At 46.9% G+C, this 15,329-nt stretch overlaps 1 protein-coding gene across 1 annotated transcript; it reads right to left on the reverse strand.

The window, feature by feature from the left end:
• Nucleotides 1–4,514: 4,514 nt before the first annotated feature.
• NDUFB8 (NADH:ubiquinone oxidoreductase subunit B8) lies at nt 4,515–13,632 on the reverse strand. The gene is made up of 5 exons (XM_053387936.1): nt 13,487–13,632; nt 9,164–9,290; nt 7,328–7,427; nt 6,038–6,193; nt 4,515–4,685 (listed from the first exon to the last, which is right to left on the reverse strand). The coding sequence occupies exons 1-5, from the start codon at nt 13,581–13,583 to the stop codon at nt 4,596–4,598; spliced, it is 570 nt and encodes a 189-aa protein (XP_053243911.1). The 5' UTR covers nt 13,584–13,632; the 3' UTR covers nt 4,515–4,595.
• Between the last annotated feature and the right edge of the window lie 1,697 nt (nt 13,633–15,329).

The following is a 15,329-nucleotide window of genomic DNA, read 5'->3' on the forward strand; positions in this document are numbered from 1 at the left end:
ACACACAGCTGGCTCTGTGTGAAGATGGGGATGTGTGTGTGTGTGTGTTTGGCTGCATGGGAATGGCACAGCGCAGCAAACAGGGCACGCTCAAAGTTGCCACCACTTGGATATAGGAGCAAGGCTGAGTGCTCTTAGGAGAGAGGGCTTTGCAAGCAAGGCATGCTGGGACGACCCAAAGTAGCTGGCGCAGAGTCAACCCCTCGTGTTAGTTGGCACCTTCTCTTGTCATAAGCTGCAATAGCTCAGTTCGTAGAGCATGAGACTCTTAATCTCAGGGTTGTGGGTTTGAAACCCACTGTTGGGTGAAAGATTCCTGCACTGCTGGGGTTGGACTCGATGACCCTTGTGGTCCCTTCCAACTCTACGATTCTATGATAACTTCCAACATTTCGCCAATGAAAATAGAGAAATTCTATTCCATTCTTATTATTATTATTCCCCACTCATCTGATTGGATTGTTGCAGCTACTCTGGGCAGCTCCTGACATCTATAAAAACATAATACACCATTAAACGTTTTAAAACTTCCCTATACAGGGTTACCTTCAGATGTCTTCTAAAGATTGTATAGCTACTTATCTCCTTGGCTCGGTGGGGTCACATAACTCCATGCCCTCCAACATTTCTCTGGTGAAAATAGGGACACGGGACACGGGGTTAAACCACAGAGCCTAGGGCTTGCTGATCAGAAGGTCGGCGGTTCGAATCCCCGTGATGGGGTGAGCTCCCGTTGCTCAGTCCCTGCTCTGCCCACCTAGCAGTTTGAAAGCACATCAAGTACAAGTAGATAAATAGGTACCACTCCAGCGGGAAGGTAAACGGTGTTTCCGTGCGCTGCTTTGGTTCGCCAGAAGCAGCTTAGTCATGCTGGCCACATGACCCGGAAGCTGTACGCCGGCTCCCTCTGCCAGAAAAGCAAGATGAGCGCCACAACCCCAGAGTCGATCATGACTGGACCTAATGGTCAGGGGTCCCTTTACCTTTAAGGAAAAACAGGACATTCCGGGATCAGATCGGAAACCTGGATGGCTTCAGTAAATCTGGGACTGTCCCTGGAAAACAGGGACACTTGGAGGGTCTGGGAGCAGGATAAAACTATCACAGTGGCTGCGGCGCTCACCTAAATTGAGATATTGCCATTGTTGTTTCACTCACATCACAGCAGCCCTCGGTTTTAAGTTCTCAGCAGCTTTGCTGGTCCTAAACAGCTTTGTGGTTGCATTTCCCACGCCCATTTTCTTTTCCAGGAACAGGCAGCACCACCAAGACTGGGAAGGTGTAGCTGTGTTGTTTCTCCAGTTTCCAGCACTACCGAGCTGGAGAAAGTTGGGGCGTCAGAGCTTCGCTGCTGCTTCTTTTCCTAACAGTAGCGCAGCTCCTGGTGGGTTAGCCACAGTGCACAAGGGCAGAGTTTGACGGAAGCTGCCCTGCCCCTTGGCAGAAGAGTGAATCCCAGCTCAAAAGAGCGTATTTCCAGGGAGAGACACCTAACAGGAGGAGGGAGAGGCTTGGGTGGGTGTATGTGAAAAGCATACACTCCCAATATCCCAAAGACAGCTGTCCTCGGATTGCTATTAGCAGTGCAGGAACTGCAATATTTTTTCCTACTGCCCTGCCAGGTGGTGACGAATAGGTTGCCTGTACTTTATATCTGGGACGCGGGTGGCACTGTGGGTTAAACCACAGAGCCTAGGGCTTGCCGATCAGAAGGTCGGCGGTTCGAATCCCCGCAATGGGGTGAGCTCCCATTGCTCAGTCCCTGCTCCTGCCAACCTAGCAGTTCAAAAGCACGTCAAAGTGCAAGTAGATAAATAGGTACCACTCCGGCGGGAAGGTAAACAGTGTTTCTGTGCGCTGCTCTGGTTCGCCAGAAGCGGCTTAGTCATGCTGGCCACATGACCTGGAAGCTGTACGCCAGCTCCCTTGGCCAATAAAGCGAGATAAGCGCCGCAACCCCAGAGTCGGCCACGACTGGACCTAATGGTCAGGGGTCCCTTTACCTTTACCTTACTTTATATCTGAAGACTCTTGAGAGTCCCATGGACTGCAAGATCACACCTATCCATTCTGAAGGAAAGCAGCCCTGAGTGCTCACTGAAAGGACAGATCCTGAAGCTGAGGCTCCAATACTTTGGCCACCTCATGAGAAGAGAAGACTCCCTGGAAAAGACCCTGATATTGGGAAAGATGGAGGGCACAAGGAGAAGGGGATGACAGAGGACAAGATGGTTGGACAGTGTTCTCGAAGCTACCAGCATGAGTTTGACCAAACTGCAGGAGGCAGTGGAAGACAGGAGTGCCTGGCGTGCTCTGGTCCCATGGGGTCACGAAGAATCGGACACGACTAAGCAACAACTTTATATCTATGCGTCTCTTCATTTGTTTTTCTTCCGAAGCTACTGTATTCCATTCCTACCAACTGGCTTTCATACCCCCTGCATATTCATCAGGCTGTTCTGGGTGCTTCTTACAGTTTTCCCTCCCACCTCCCATTTTTTGCACTTCTGGAAACATCGGGGTTACCCTGGTTACCTCTCTCTTACCTCCGACTGTTGCAGCCTTGGCAACGTAAGAAGCTGTTCTTGTCTCTGAAGAGCAGAAACAGAGCACAAGGCAAGCAGGGCCAGCCGCTAAATGTTGCAGGGTGCTCCTGCGTGGCAATTCCCAGGTTGATAAACAAATTGGCATCAATACACCGGGTTTTGTGTTTGTGAACTTTTAAAAGTGCAACCAGTCTGCATGCAAGCCAATGGAGCACGAGGCTTCGTAACCGACTGCTTGATTTGGCTGGGAAGCAAAGGAGAGTTGCACCCATCAATTGGACCCATCAACCTTCCCACTCTGCTCGTTCTGTCACTTTCTTGCACCCGGATTCCCTCTGCACCTCTCACGGTACATCTCAGCCTACAAATGCTTTGTATGTCCCATTGTATCCACTGGTGTTTACTCTCAGGAAGGCGTTAAGATCCCAGTGCTATCTGTATCTGAGCAGCCTGATCCTCTGCAGTCTTAACAGTCACTGCCTTTTCTCCACTCCCTTCCCCCTTATAATTACACGGGGAGGGGGGAAGTGGGAGCATTCTCTCTGACCCTCACATGGCATTGCAGCTGCTCCCCCTCCCCCCCGCATGTGCCGGGGGCTAAATTTAGTCCAAGTGCTCACTCGCATCAAGGATCGGACTACATCGCCAGGTTGTTGTTAAGCAGCACTGCAGCTGGGGCAAGACATCTTTATAAAGTGATCTTTAAAATGCACTCGGACTGAACACATATCACTATGCGAAGGATCACATTTTCTTTGGCTTGGTGCCAAGTAACCCAGAGAAAGAAAATTAGAATTTCCCTTCACCCAATTGTATTGCATTGTATAGCCTCCGTGATAAAAAAAAAAATAGAGGTATTTTATTTATGCAACGCCCCTATTCTCACACTCATTCCAAGGGTTTATCCACTGTTAACTTTGCTGAAGGCTTGTCTGTACCTCCTCTACTTCTTCATTTTTTTCTTCAATACCCTGTTTGTTTTTATTACTGTTGCTCACTTTTTATTTTATTTCTTACACGTGGTGAGAATTCTCATTTGGTTCTGTTTGTTTCAGGCCTGAGGGGATTTTTTTGGTAGTAACTTGTGATCTATAGATTTCTGTGACAATTCCTTGCGAGTTGATAGCTAGGTTTTGATGGAAGGCAAGGAAATGCTTTCTTTTTGAAGTCACCTTTTCTGATTTTCCGTCATTGCAGTTTGGTACTGTTTGCTGGCGCTGTACAAGTGGTGGTGGATGGGAGGTTACTGGGTTGTTTTTGATTATGTATTTAGTGGTTTTATATTCTGATTTGATCTTGTGAACCGCCCTGAGGCCCAAAGTTATAGGGCAATATACAAATTTAATAAATAATAATAATGATAAATGTGTCTTTACTGTGGATCAATGGATTTTTAAATAGAAGAAAGATTATTTTATCTATTATCACATTTATATCTCACTGCTCAAAGCTGCATATATAACTGTCCTCCTCCTCATCTTTCACAAAAGCCCAGACACATAGCTCAGGCTGTGACTGGCGAGAGTTAATTTTATGTCAGAATGAGCACTTGAACCCAGGCCTTAGCCTGACAAGCCAACCACACAGTAGCTGAGATTGGCTTGTTGTCTTTTGCTAACTGTTTGCCCCTCATTCAAAAATAAGCTGGTCCAGTGCTACTTAACTGAATAACCTGGATGTTTGTCAGAATATTGCAGCTCTTTTGCTTTTACTTTACAACATTTCTGAGTCATGCTGTATTGATCATACTTTGTGTGCCGATTCTCACACGATGCAAAAGGTTCTGAAGGAAACAAGGTTACACATAAAAGAACTCTCTTTAGGTTTTAGAGCCATGCATGCTAAGTCCACATGGCCCACTGTACAACATACTCATACAAATCAGAAATAACTAAATAGAGGCTTTCATGGTTGTGCCCTCCCATCCTGTCCACCCCTCCTCAAAAAAAAAAAAACCACACCAGGATCTTGAGAAGAGTGGTGTACAGTTTGTTTTATAGATAATCCTGATCAGAGAGGATTAAAGAGGAGTTGCAGTTCCAGCCATCCTTATATCTCATAGTGCTTCACCACGGGTGTTTCGCTGGGATCCCCACCTCGTGCCACATGCAGGTCGCCATAGGGAAATTGCTTTGGGCCCTGCAGAGAATAGGAGACAGCGAGAATTAACTCATCACACTACATGTTTATGGAGTACAGAACTTCACATCAAGTGAGCCCTTTCAAAGTAACAAAATACCTGCCAACCCACATGTTGAATCTGAACATGCCCCCCACTTTCCGTTTGCTCACAAGGCCACCTGCATGTGGCATTTCTCACTTAAGACAGATTATCACCTGCCAAACAATCTATTGTGAGCCGTAAGAACCCCATCCTTGTAGACCAAGTTCAGGGTTCAAGGATAGTTTTTTTTCAGGGCCACCATTTCTTTATGGGGATCCATCCAGGGCTGCAACTCTGACTTTGCTACAGCAGATTACATTCCAGCCACGTGCTGGAATACACCTGTTGGTATAGGGCGATATACAAATTTAATAAATAATAATAACTCACAAGGTTTACACCCCACCCCTCTTCTATGGAGGCAAACCAGAGGCACGTTCAATGACACACTCCAGCTGGGCAACAGAAAGTGTGTGTAGTGAAGTTAGGAAATTCTAGTAGACAAACTTTGGTCAAGTAGAAGCAAAGTATTATGGGAAGACCAAAGGATTTATGGGGAATGTGTCCTTGTTGTTTTAAGAGGAGACTCATCGTCTCTGAAAGTGTGATTTGCTTATCTCAGGCATCTGAAGGAAGGAAACTCTCCAAGTTGATTAGTGGGATTTTAGCACCTGGTACCTAAAAAGGCTGTCTGGGTGTGAATGAGTTATCAACCCTAATCACTCCGGGAATGTGTATCTGCTGTGTCTCTGAGAAGTTGGGAGGATCCTTTTGATCCAATAAATTTTAAAAAGAGAACTTTCTTGTTGTCCTGCGTGCCATTCTGAGGGAGGTCTGAATCCAGAGCCTGACTAATTAGCTGCATACTGTATCTGTTGAATTTCTGCCTGCATTTTGTGGGAACAGGGTGGGGCAGCCGGTAACTAGGAAGAATAACCTTCTCCCTTGGGTTAAGTCTTCTGGTGCCCCTGGTACAAGGGAGTGGTGGCAGCAAGTACCCTCTGATGTGTTTTGTCCTGCAAAAAAGTATATGTTGCCAGCCATCGTTCCTCTAAGCCTGACCCTGCTGGATTGTAGGACAGGTGAGGGAGGGGCGAGCGGCTGGAGCATTACTACAGTGTGGCTTGGAGACAGGGGCATGGCCTAGGGAGTGTCCTGAGGAGCACAGATGACTCCCTAGACTGAGGTCCCCCAAGTATTTTAACAAAAGACAGAAAGTGGTTTCCCCCCCGGATGATATGGGGCACTGGAGTCTAGGTATGAGCTTTAGAGGGCTCTCACAGCCAGATATTCAAGACCCTCTCTTAAAGGCTGACTTGTAACTCACCACAGGCTGGTAGGACGGAAATATCTCGCCAAGAACAAACATGGAGACCATGAAGCCAACGAAGCCGAAGAGGTACTTAAACATTGTGTTCCGGGGCACGAGAGTGGGAGATGTGTCAACCCGGTTCCGGATGAACATATCAAAATGCCAGTGCAGCTGGTCAAGACAAAGGGGAGGCGGGGTTATATATGGCCAACACCACCTGCGAGTTATCTTGGGGTTATGATGGAGATGAGAGAGGGCTTCACACACGTTTACTGCTAATACTATGAACCAGTGGTTGTCTATGGGGAAGCTTAGACGTGAACTAGTTCACATCGCAGGAATAAATCTTCCCCCTTGAACTGATATGACAAGCAAACAAAGTTAGTTGTGAAGACCCAGTAAAAAAAACAGGAGGGGGACACACCCGGTTTCCTCACATGCTCCCCCTCCAGACTTGTTTTACTTCCCCCACAAAAAACAAAAAAAACCAACTGAATTTTTCTGCAAATAAGGGACTCTGCTGTGATGAGACATCATCCCATGATGACTTTTTCTGTTTTGTATCTTAATATACTCTCGCCTGTGATCTTCACTCCTCCAACTCTGTTACCCTGATTTGCTTAGAGACCTCCTGCTCCTTGAAACAGAGCCATCCATTCATCCTTGATTCTGTTTACGTCATAGAATCATAGAGCTGGAAGGGACCCAAGGATCATCTAGTCCAACCCCCTGCAATGCAGGAAGTCTGGATGATGTCTAGGTGACATCATCCCCCTGAGTGCATGCACCTTCTCTTATTAGTCTTCAAGCCACTGATATAGATCTCTCTCTAATATTTGCCCTCCTTTGTTAAATCTGTGTTTCCAGGAGAAAACACATCCTATGTGCCTATAACTTCAGTTGCTCCTGCTTAGCCCTTATTACCAGCATCTTTCTGTCCCCTCCCTATCCATGTTTAGACTAAGTTCTTAGGAAAAGGACCTGCTTAGTTTGTGTTACATTGCAAAGCACCACAGGTATTGATGACACTGTGTGACTTCATACACTGCAATCAGAAAGCAAAATATCTGCAAGGTCAGAATCTATTTTTAAAACACATACAATTATCATTTTCATACTCAAAACTTGGATTCTAAAGCGTCAGTGTGTGTACACTAAGTAAATTCAAGAACAGGACGATTTTTTGAGCTTGGAAGCATCAGAATGTGATTCAGTAAAAAGTCTGTGATACTCTCCCTAACCCAGATAAATATGGACTGCAAACTGAAATCACAGAAATGGAACACAAAAAACTGTCATCCTTACTGTCTCGCCGTAGTTACGCCTTAACTCAGGATGGTCCCACTGATAATAAGGATCTCTCTCATGCTGGGATCGGTCAGGAAGCTTGGGATAGTCACCGTAACTATGAAAAGTATATAAGGAAGTCACCATAAATCCATTGCACTAGACAATAATACAAGAGCAGAAGAGAAAGCAGGTAAAGCATCCTATGAAGATCTGAGTATTATGTTTATGTATTAAAAAATACTCAGCCATTTCATTCTGTAAAAAGCAATTTGCCTGTGTTTTACCATTTCCCAGTTATCCTAGTTTGCAGGTTCTGCGGGATATAGTGTGATATACCACTAAGTCATGGAAACAAAACCCATTCGGAGTTGTGTATTTAATTAAAAATATATATCACAGGGTTAGAAAAGATCCAAATTCCAATCAGGAAGGAGGGGAGAGAGAGGGAGGTAGACTGAAGTTTATGTCACAGTGGCAGCTACTGCCACTTTAATATTATTACAAATGTGAGCTAAGAGAGAGGATCCTCCATGAATTAGGCCAATGTTTCTCCAATTACGAGTCTTGAAGAGCTTCATACTACAGAAGGACGCCATTAACATGGAATTGTTTGCTTACATTTAAAAACTTTAGTCTTAACGTTGTTGTATTTCAGCAGTCACCAACCAGATTCCCTGGGTATCTATGGAGTCTGTTAAAAAGGTTTCTGTAAATATTGCCCTCCAAATCAGCAATGCACGAGAGCCTATTTGCTCTTCCGGCTCAGTGCTTGTGAGTATTGGCTCAGCATCTCTTACACTGAACAGGTCCCCTTAAACACGCCCACATTTCATTGGATGCCATGATTGGACATCAACTCTCCCTTCTGTTCTGAACACAGAAGGCATGCAAAGAACTGCTCTACTGATAGGCAAGTCCTAGGCTCTGTGGTTTAACCCACAGCGCCACCCACATCCCTTAAAGTAGAAGTTTACAGACCAATATTTTGGATACTACTAACATTTTCAACACAGGGACGTGGGTGGCGCTGTGGGGTAAACCACTGTGCCGCTTGCGCTTGCCGATCAAAAGGTTGGTGGTTCGAAACCCTGCGACAGGGTGAGCTCCCGTTGCTCAGTCCCAGCTCCTGCCAACCTAGCAGTTCGAAAGCACACAGTGCAAGTAGATAAATAGGTACCTCTCCGGTGGGAAGATAAACGGTGTTTCTGTGCGCTGCTCTGGTTTCGCCAGAAGCGGCTTAGTCATGCTGGCCACATGACCTGGAAAAACTGTCTGAGGAAGCGGACAAACGCCGGCTCCTTTGGCCTTTAAAGTGAGATGAGCGCCACAACCCCAGAGTTGTTTGCAACTGGACTTAATTGTCAGGGGTCCCTTTACCTTTTAACATTCTCAAGTGGGTTTGGATAGGGTAGGAATTTTCTCTATTTTAAAATCCTGAGGCACTGCCCTGACCTCATGTTGCTAATGCAGGTTCATTTCCCTAGTTTTCATTACTCCTTGGTAAAAACTGGACTAATAACCCACGTCACTGAGTTGATGTGAAGATGAACAAATATCCATGCTGAGAGAGACAGTATTGACCTGAATATGTGCTTAAAATTGTCCCTTCCTTTTTGGCTGGCCTTGCAAAGTCCAAGGGGTTCCCAAGATGGTGTGGTTGGATCCCCACTGACTGAACATCATGAAAACCATCTATTATTGCTGGGGGTGGGGTAGGCAGAGAAGAGTCAAGAAGCATGAATATTATGTTTATTTTACCCAAGTGTCTGCAAACAACACTAGGATTGGCATATGCTTTTCACAATCCCAGCTCCCCACATCACCCAATCTTTTGAGTCAAGTATACCTCACCCCATGCCATCATCTGGATAAGGTTCATAGTCCTCCAGTCTCATGTTGTACTTTTTTGCCGCAGCTGCCCGTTCCTCCGGAGTTTTGGGGTAAGGCCCAGGCAGCAAGTCTTTTGGCGTGTCCGAAGCTGGAGGAAGAAATGCAAGTTAAGCCCAAGGCTACAGGGGGAAATAGCAGCTTACAAAGAATAGATTGTTCAGAGCAGGAACAGTACAGTGCTGTAGAACAAAAAGCTGAATTCATTTAGGCCTGCATTAAAGGAAGCTTTGAATTCACAGCTAAGGAAATAAGTGTACAGCTGTGTTCGGCAACACACTCACCTCACGGCAAAACAAGTGGGGTTGCCACTGAAAATGACAATGTTCTCCCCCTTCACAATCTAATACTTTTGCCAGATCTAGTAGTGTTACTTCCCTGCATTTTTTCTTACTTCTGTGACAATCAATGATGTGGAGCAAGCATAGGGGAACACACAGCGAGCTCACATACCGTATTTTTTGCACCATAACACTCACTTTTTTCCTCCTAGAAAGTAAGGGGAAATGTCTGTGCGTGTTATGGAGGGAATGCCTACGGGTGGCGGGGGGAATCTGCTGCAGTCGTGAGCAGAGGATCCATGGTTCCCCTTCCTTCCCTCCTCCGTGGCTTGCTTTGAAACAGCAAAGCGGGAGAAGAGCCGCTGAGTGGGGAAGAGAGAGGGACAGAGAGCCTGCTTCTTTAAAGGAGCAAAGCGGGAGAGGAGAGGAGCCGCTTACACAAGTCCTGTCTGATTGGTTCCTCCCCTTATACCCCTCTTCTTCATTATTAGCAGCATCCTTCTCCACCCACCCCACGCGTGCTCCTTGTCCCTTGAGTGCTTTTCCTTCCCTCCTCACTTAAAACGTGGTTACAAAGCATGGATCCACATGGATCCCAAATTCACCATCAGACCACATAGCATGTCCATGGCTACATCTTGCACCAAAAAAATCACGCACCCACTGTTGCCTGGGGCCGCAGTGGTGCAAAAACGTGGTTACAAACATGGATCCACATGGCTCCTCAGGATTTTTGCATTGGGCTACACCAAACTCACTCTCAGATCACATGTCTGTGGCCACAGAATGAACCACAAAAATCATACATCCACTGTTTCATTTAGAATATTTTTTTTCTTGTTTTCCTCCTCTAAAAACTATGTGCGTGTTATGGTCGGGTGCGTGTTATAGAGCGAAAAATACGGTAACACAGGAAAATCTGCAGAAACAACCCCAACCTGGGTGTGTTTCCAGCAGCCCTGCATGTAGTCTAGAATCACAGGCGGTTCCATCCTCAGTCACCACCTGCCATTCAAAATGAGAGCTAAAGCAAAGAGATCCAGAAGCACAAATCCCTGCCCTTTATGCAGAAAGAGCACAACATTCTGCATAAAGCGCAGCGGCAGCTAGGGGGCGAGGGGTAGAATGACCAGAAGAGTCTAATCATTAAGGGTGGGGATGTGGAGGTTTGGCATGAAGGTACCCTAGAAAAGCCTCTCCCAGGCCACAGCTTTAAGAATAGCAGAAGTGACTGCGAAGGCTCTCTCTCTCTCTCTCTCTCTCTCTCTCTCTCTCTCTCTGTGTGTGTGTGTGTGTGAGAGAGAGAGAGAGAGAGAGAGAGGAAGGAAAGAAGGGAAGGAAGGAAGGAGGGGGGGGTTCATTTAATAATTTCAAAAGTTATGTGACCTTGTTGTTCAAGTCAATCTTTTTTACATAGTTTAATGTATCGTGGTATTTTATGACTTGTTATTTTTATTGATTATAATTTAGTAATGGTTTATTGTAACTGTTGAGAGTAAATTTCTCCTTAATCATTATTGGCTGATATTTTGAGAGTTTAATTTTATTGTGTATTACAGGCTGATGGATTACTGAATATTCTTTATTTTACATGTTTATTTTAAGTCATTTTTAAATTATGACTTATTTGCATTGGATCGTTGTAAGGTGTGTGACCTTTCTTGCATATTTTGTTGCCTCTTCAGCTTGTAAGCTGCCTTGTGTATAGCAACACAGAACGGCGGTATGCAAATTAAAAGTGACGATGGTGATGAAGATGACAGAAGCCACAGAGAAAATTGAGAAGACGCGAATAGCCCAGATATTGTGCTGGCAGGAGCTGGCTTTGGTTTTTTCTCTCTCTCTTTTTAAAGCCACCATCATCCTTGGTGCTACTGAACAGGGAATTCTAACCCGGGACCCTCTGGTCACAGGCATTCAGGAATGAAGCCCCACTAAATTCACAGCACAAAAAGAAAACTAGAGAACAATGAAAAACCAAGCCACAGCCCTATCCCACTCTCTTTTACTCAGTGATAAAGGCACTGTGTGTTCATGGAGCTGTCTCCCAAAGCCAGCATGCAAAAGGGCTGCAGCCACCGTTGGAAGATTCATAGAATTGTAGAGTTGGGAGGAATCCTGAGGATTATCAAGTTCAACCCCCTGTAATGGCAGGAATATGCAGTTATCCCATATGGGGATCGAACCTGCAATCTTGGTGTAATCAGCACCATGCAGCTGTCCCATATCAACTGAGCTATGGAGTGACAGGTAAAATGAAGCTCTTCTTCATGCAGCATATAGTCAAGCTGTGGAACTCGCCCCCACAGGAGGCAAGAGGTGGACATCAACCAGAATGGATTAGACAAATTAATGGAGGAGAGGGCTATTAATGGCTTTGCCCTCAGCACATGGAGGCAGTGAATGTTTCCAAATTCTAGTTGCTGGAAACCATGAGTGTGGGATTTTGCTCTGGTGCTCAGTTCCTGCTTGCTGGTTCCCCACAGGTACCTGGTCAGCCCCTGGGAGAACAGGATGCCGGACAAGGAGGACCAATGGCCTGATCCAGCAGGCTGCTCTGACCATTTCTTCTATTTCATACACCACTTGATGGTAAAACAACAACAACAAAGCAGTATACAGGAAAGAGAGGCGCTAAAACCGAGAACCTTTGAAATGTACAAAAAATTAAAACACAAACAGGTTAGAAACCATCTCAATCCTCAAAGCACCTAGGTAGGCTTCCCCTAAACAGGAATGTCTTTTTAAGCAGGTGCCAAAAGAGTGCAGTGAAGATGTCTGCTTGGGATCAATAGGCAGGGAGTTCCAAAGCGGCAGGCGCTACCTCACTAAGCAACCAAGTTCTTACAAACACAGAAAACAGGTGTTTGGTGGCACCCGTAGGTCCATCGCAGCCTCAACTTCCTTCCCTCTCAATGGACCCCCAGGTGAAGAGGAAGGGGACCTCCACACCTGAGGGAAAAGTGACCCCCCCAACTTGAGGTGGCCCTCACCTGTAGAGAAGTGAGGGGATGTTGACCTCCCACCTTAGAGCATGGTGACCTCCACCTGAGGGGAAGGTGACTCCCCCTACTTCAGGGGAATGTGATCCCCCCCACCTGTGGAGAAGTGAACCCCCTGTTTGAGGGGATGCTCACCCCCCACCTGGTAGTCATTGACCTGCCCACCTTAGAGCATGGTAACCCCCACCTGAGAGGAAGGTGACTCCCCCTACCTGAGGGGAAGGTGACTCTCCACCTAAGGTGAGCCCCCCCATCTGACAGTCATTGAATCTTGAAGGAAGGTGACCCCTCCATTTGAGAAAGTGGCCCCCGCACCTGAGGGGAAGGTGACTCCCCCTACTTCAGGGGCATGTAATCCCCCCACCTGAACTAGTGACCTCCCTCACCTGTGGAGAAGCGAGCCCCCCCAACTGAAGGGATGCTGACCCCCCCAATCTGATAGTCACTGAACCTTGAAGGAAGGTGACCCCTCCATTTGAGAAAGTGGCCCCCGCACCTGAGGGGAAGGTGACCCCCACCTGAGGGGAAGGTGACTCCCCCTACTTCAGGGGAATGTAATCCCCCCACCTGAGGTAGTGACCCCCCCTTACCTGTGGAGAAGCGACCCCCCCATTGAACAGTCATTGAACCTTGAAGGAAGGTGACCCCTCCATTTGAGAAAGTGGCCCCCGCACCTGAGAGGAAGGTGACCCCCACCTGAGGGGAAGGTGACTCCCCCTACTTCAGGGGAATGTAATCCCCCCACTTGAGGTAGTGACCTCCCTCACCTGTGGAGAAGCGACCCCCCCTATCTGACAGTCATTGAATCTTGAAGGAAGGTGACCCCTGCATTTGAGAAAGTGGCCCCCAAACCTGAGGGGAAGGTGACCCCCCACCTGTGGGGCAGTGACCCCCCCAAGGGATGTTGACCCCCACAACCCGCCCGCCTGAGGGGAAGGTGACCTCCCCCGCCTCCCCCCTCTGCACCACCCCATGGGAAGCGGCGGCAGCAGCAACTCACGGACCGGCACGGGCGCCGCTCGGAGCCGCCGCCTTCCACGCCAGCGGCCGCAGCAGCTGGAGAGGCCGCAGCCGGACAGCAGCGGCGCCGCCGAACGCCATGGCGGCCCTTCAAGCGCCGAAGGGAACTCTGACCTTTGACGGCGGAAAGGGGCGGGGGGAGGCGCGCGGCGCGCTCCGTCACGCACATCATAGGCGCATGAAATGCCGGCCTTGGTTCCCCGGATGTCGTCTGGACTACAGCTCCCATCATCCCCAGCCTTTGCGTCGCAGGACCTAAGCCCCGCGCGTGCTTTTGACGCCATGCCTCCGCGTGCGCACGCGCGCAAGCACGCGCTGTCGCCGCCTCTCAGCCGGGCGGAAGCGGCCTCTTCCCTCACGGGGAACAGTGGATCTATTTACAGCGCACGCGCGGCTAAGGGCTGGTTGCTTCTCTTGCCCCCCCAAGCAAGAGACAGGGCGACGGGGCCTTCGTGCTCTCCCTCAATTGAAAGTGAAACGTTTAATTTAATTGTCGCGTTTTATTTTATTTTTTTCCAAAAAAAATTATTGGTTTTCACAACATTATAAACAAACAAACGCATAAAACAAACAAACGTAAATCATAGCCTTATTAAAAATCACACTTATTAACATTGTTAAGTGACTTCCTCACTTCCCCTTGGTTGCATGTCCTTTTAACGGTTTTCCAAATCACAGTTCTTATAAAATTTAACTTAAACATTAACATCCTTAGATCTTCACATTATGAAATTAAACATATTAATTCATCACTTAACTTAAATAAAATCCTAAGCCAATTGAGTATCTGCAAGCTGTTTTCAGTTAATTTAACTTAACATATTTAACTAAGTAATCATTAAATTTAATCCAATCTTCCTGATACTCCTCCTCCTTCTGGTCGCAGACTCTTCCGGTTAGGTCGGCTAGCTCTGAAAAATCCATCATCTTCATCTGCCATTCTTCAATTGTTGGTAATTCTTGGGTTTGCCACTTTTTAGCTAACAAAATACGAGCAGCAGTTGTGGCATACAAAAATAATTTAACATCTTTCTTGGGCAATTCCAAACCTGTTATTCCAATTCCACACCTGTTATTTTCTTGTTTAAACAAACCTCATGGCTGTTTCGTTGCTATTTATTTTATAGCATGGCTCCTGCGGAGCCTGAGCTTATCTACTCAAGAGTAAGTCCTATTGAATTCCACACGGCTTACTCCCAGGTAAGCTCGCGGCCCCTTTTGATAAAGGGTGGGTATACAAATTGAAATAATGATGATGATGATAGGTAAAGGGACCCCTGACCGTTAAGTCCAGTTGTGGACGACTCTGGGGTTGCGGCGCTCATCTCACTCTATAGGCCGAGGGAGCCGGCATTTGTCCGCAGTTTTTCCAGGTCATGTGGGCTGCATCAATAGGAGTATAACATCTAGATCAAGGAAAGTAATAGTGCCACTGTATTCTGCTCTGGTCAGACCTCACCTGGAGTACTGTGTCCAGTTCTGGGCACCACAGTTCAAGAAGGACACTGAGAAACTGGAACGTGTCCAGAGGAGAGCAACCAAAATGGTCAAAGGCCTGGAAACGATGCCTTATGAGGAACGGCTAAGGGAGCTGGGCATGTTTAGCCTGGAGAAGAGGAGGTTAAGGGGTGATATGATAGCCATGTTCAAATATATAAAAGGATGTCACATAGAGGAGGGAGAAAGGTTGTTTTCTGCTGCTCCAGAGAAGCGGACACGGAGCAATGGAAAGAAGATTCCACCTAAACATTAGGAAGAACTTCCTGACAGTAAGAGCTGTTTGACAGTGGAATTTGCTGCCAAGGAGTGTGGTGGAGTCTCCTTCTT

Source organism: Podarcis raffonei, chromosome 5 (genome assembly GCF_027172205.1).
Source record: "Podarcis raffonei isolate rPodRaf1 chromosome 5, rPodRaf1.pri, whole genome shotgun sequence".
Classification (NCBI taxonomy): domain Eukaryota; kingdom Metazoa; phylum Chordata; class Lepidosauria; order Squamata; family Lacertidae; genus Podarcis; species Podarcis raffonei.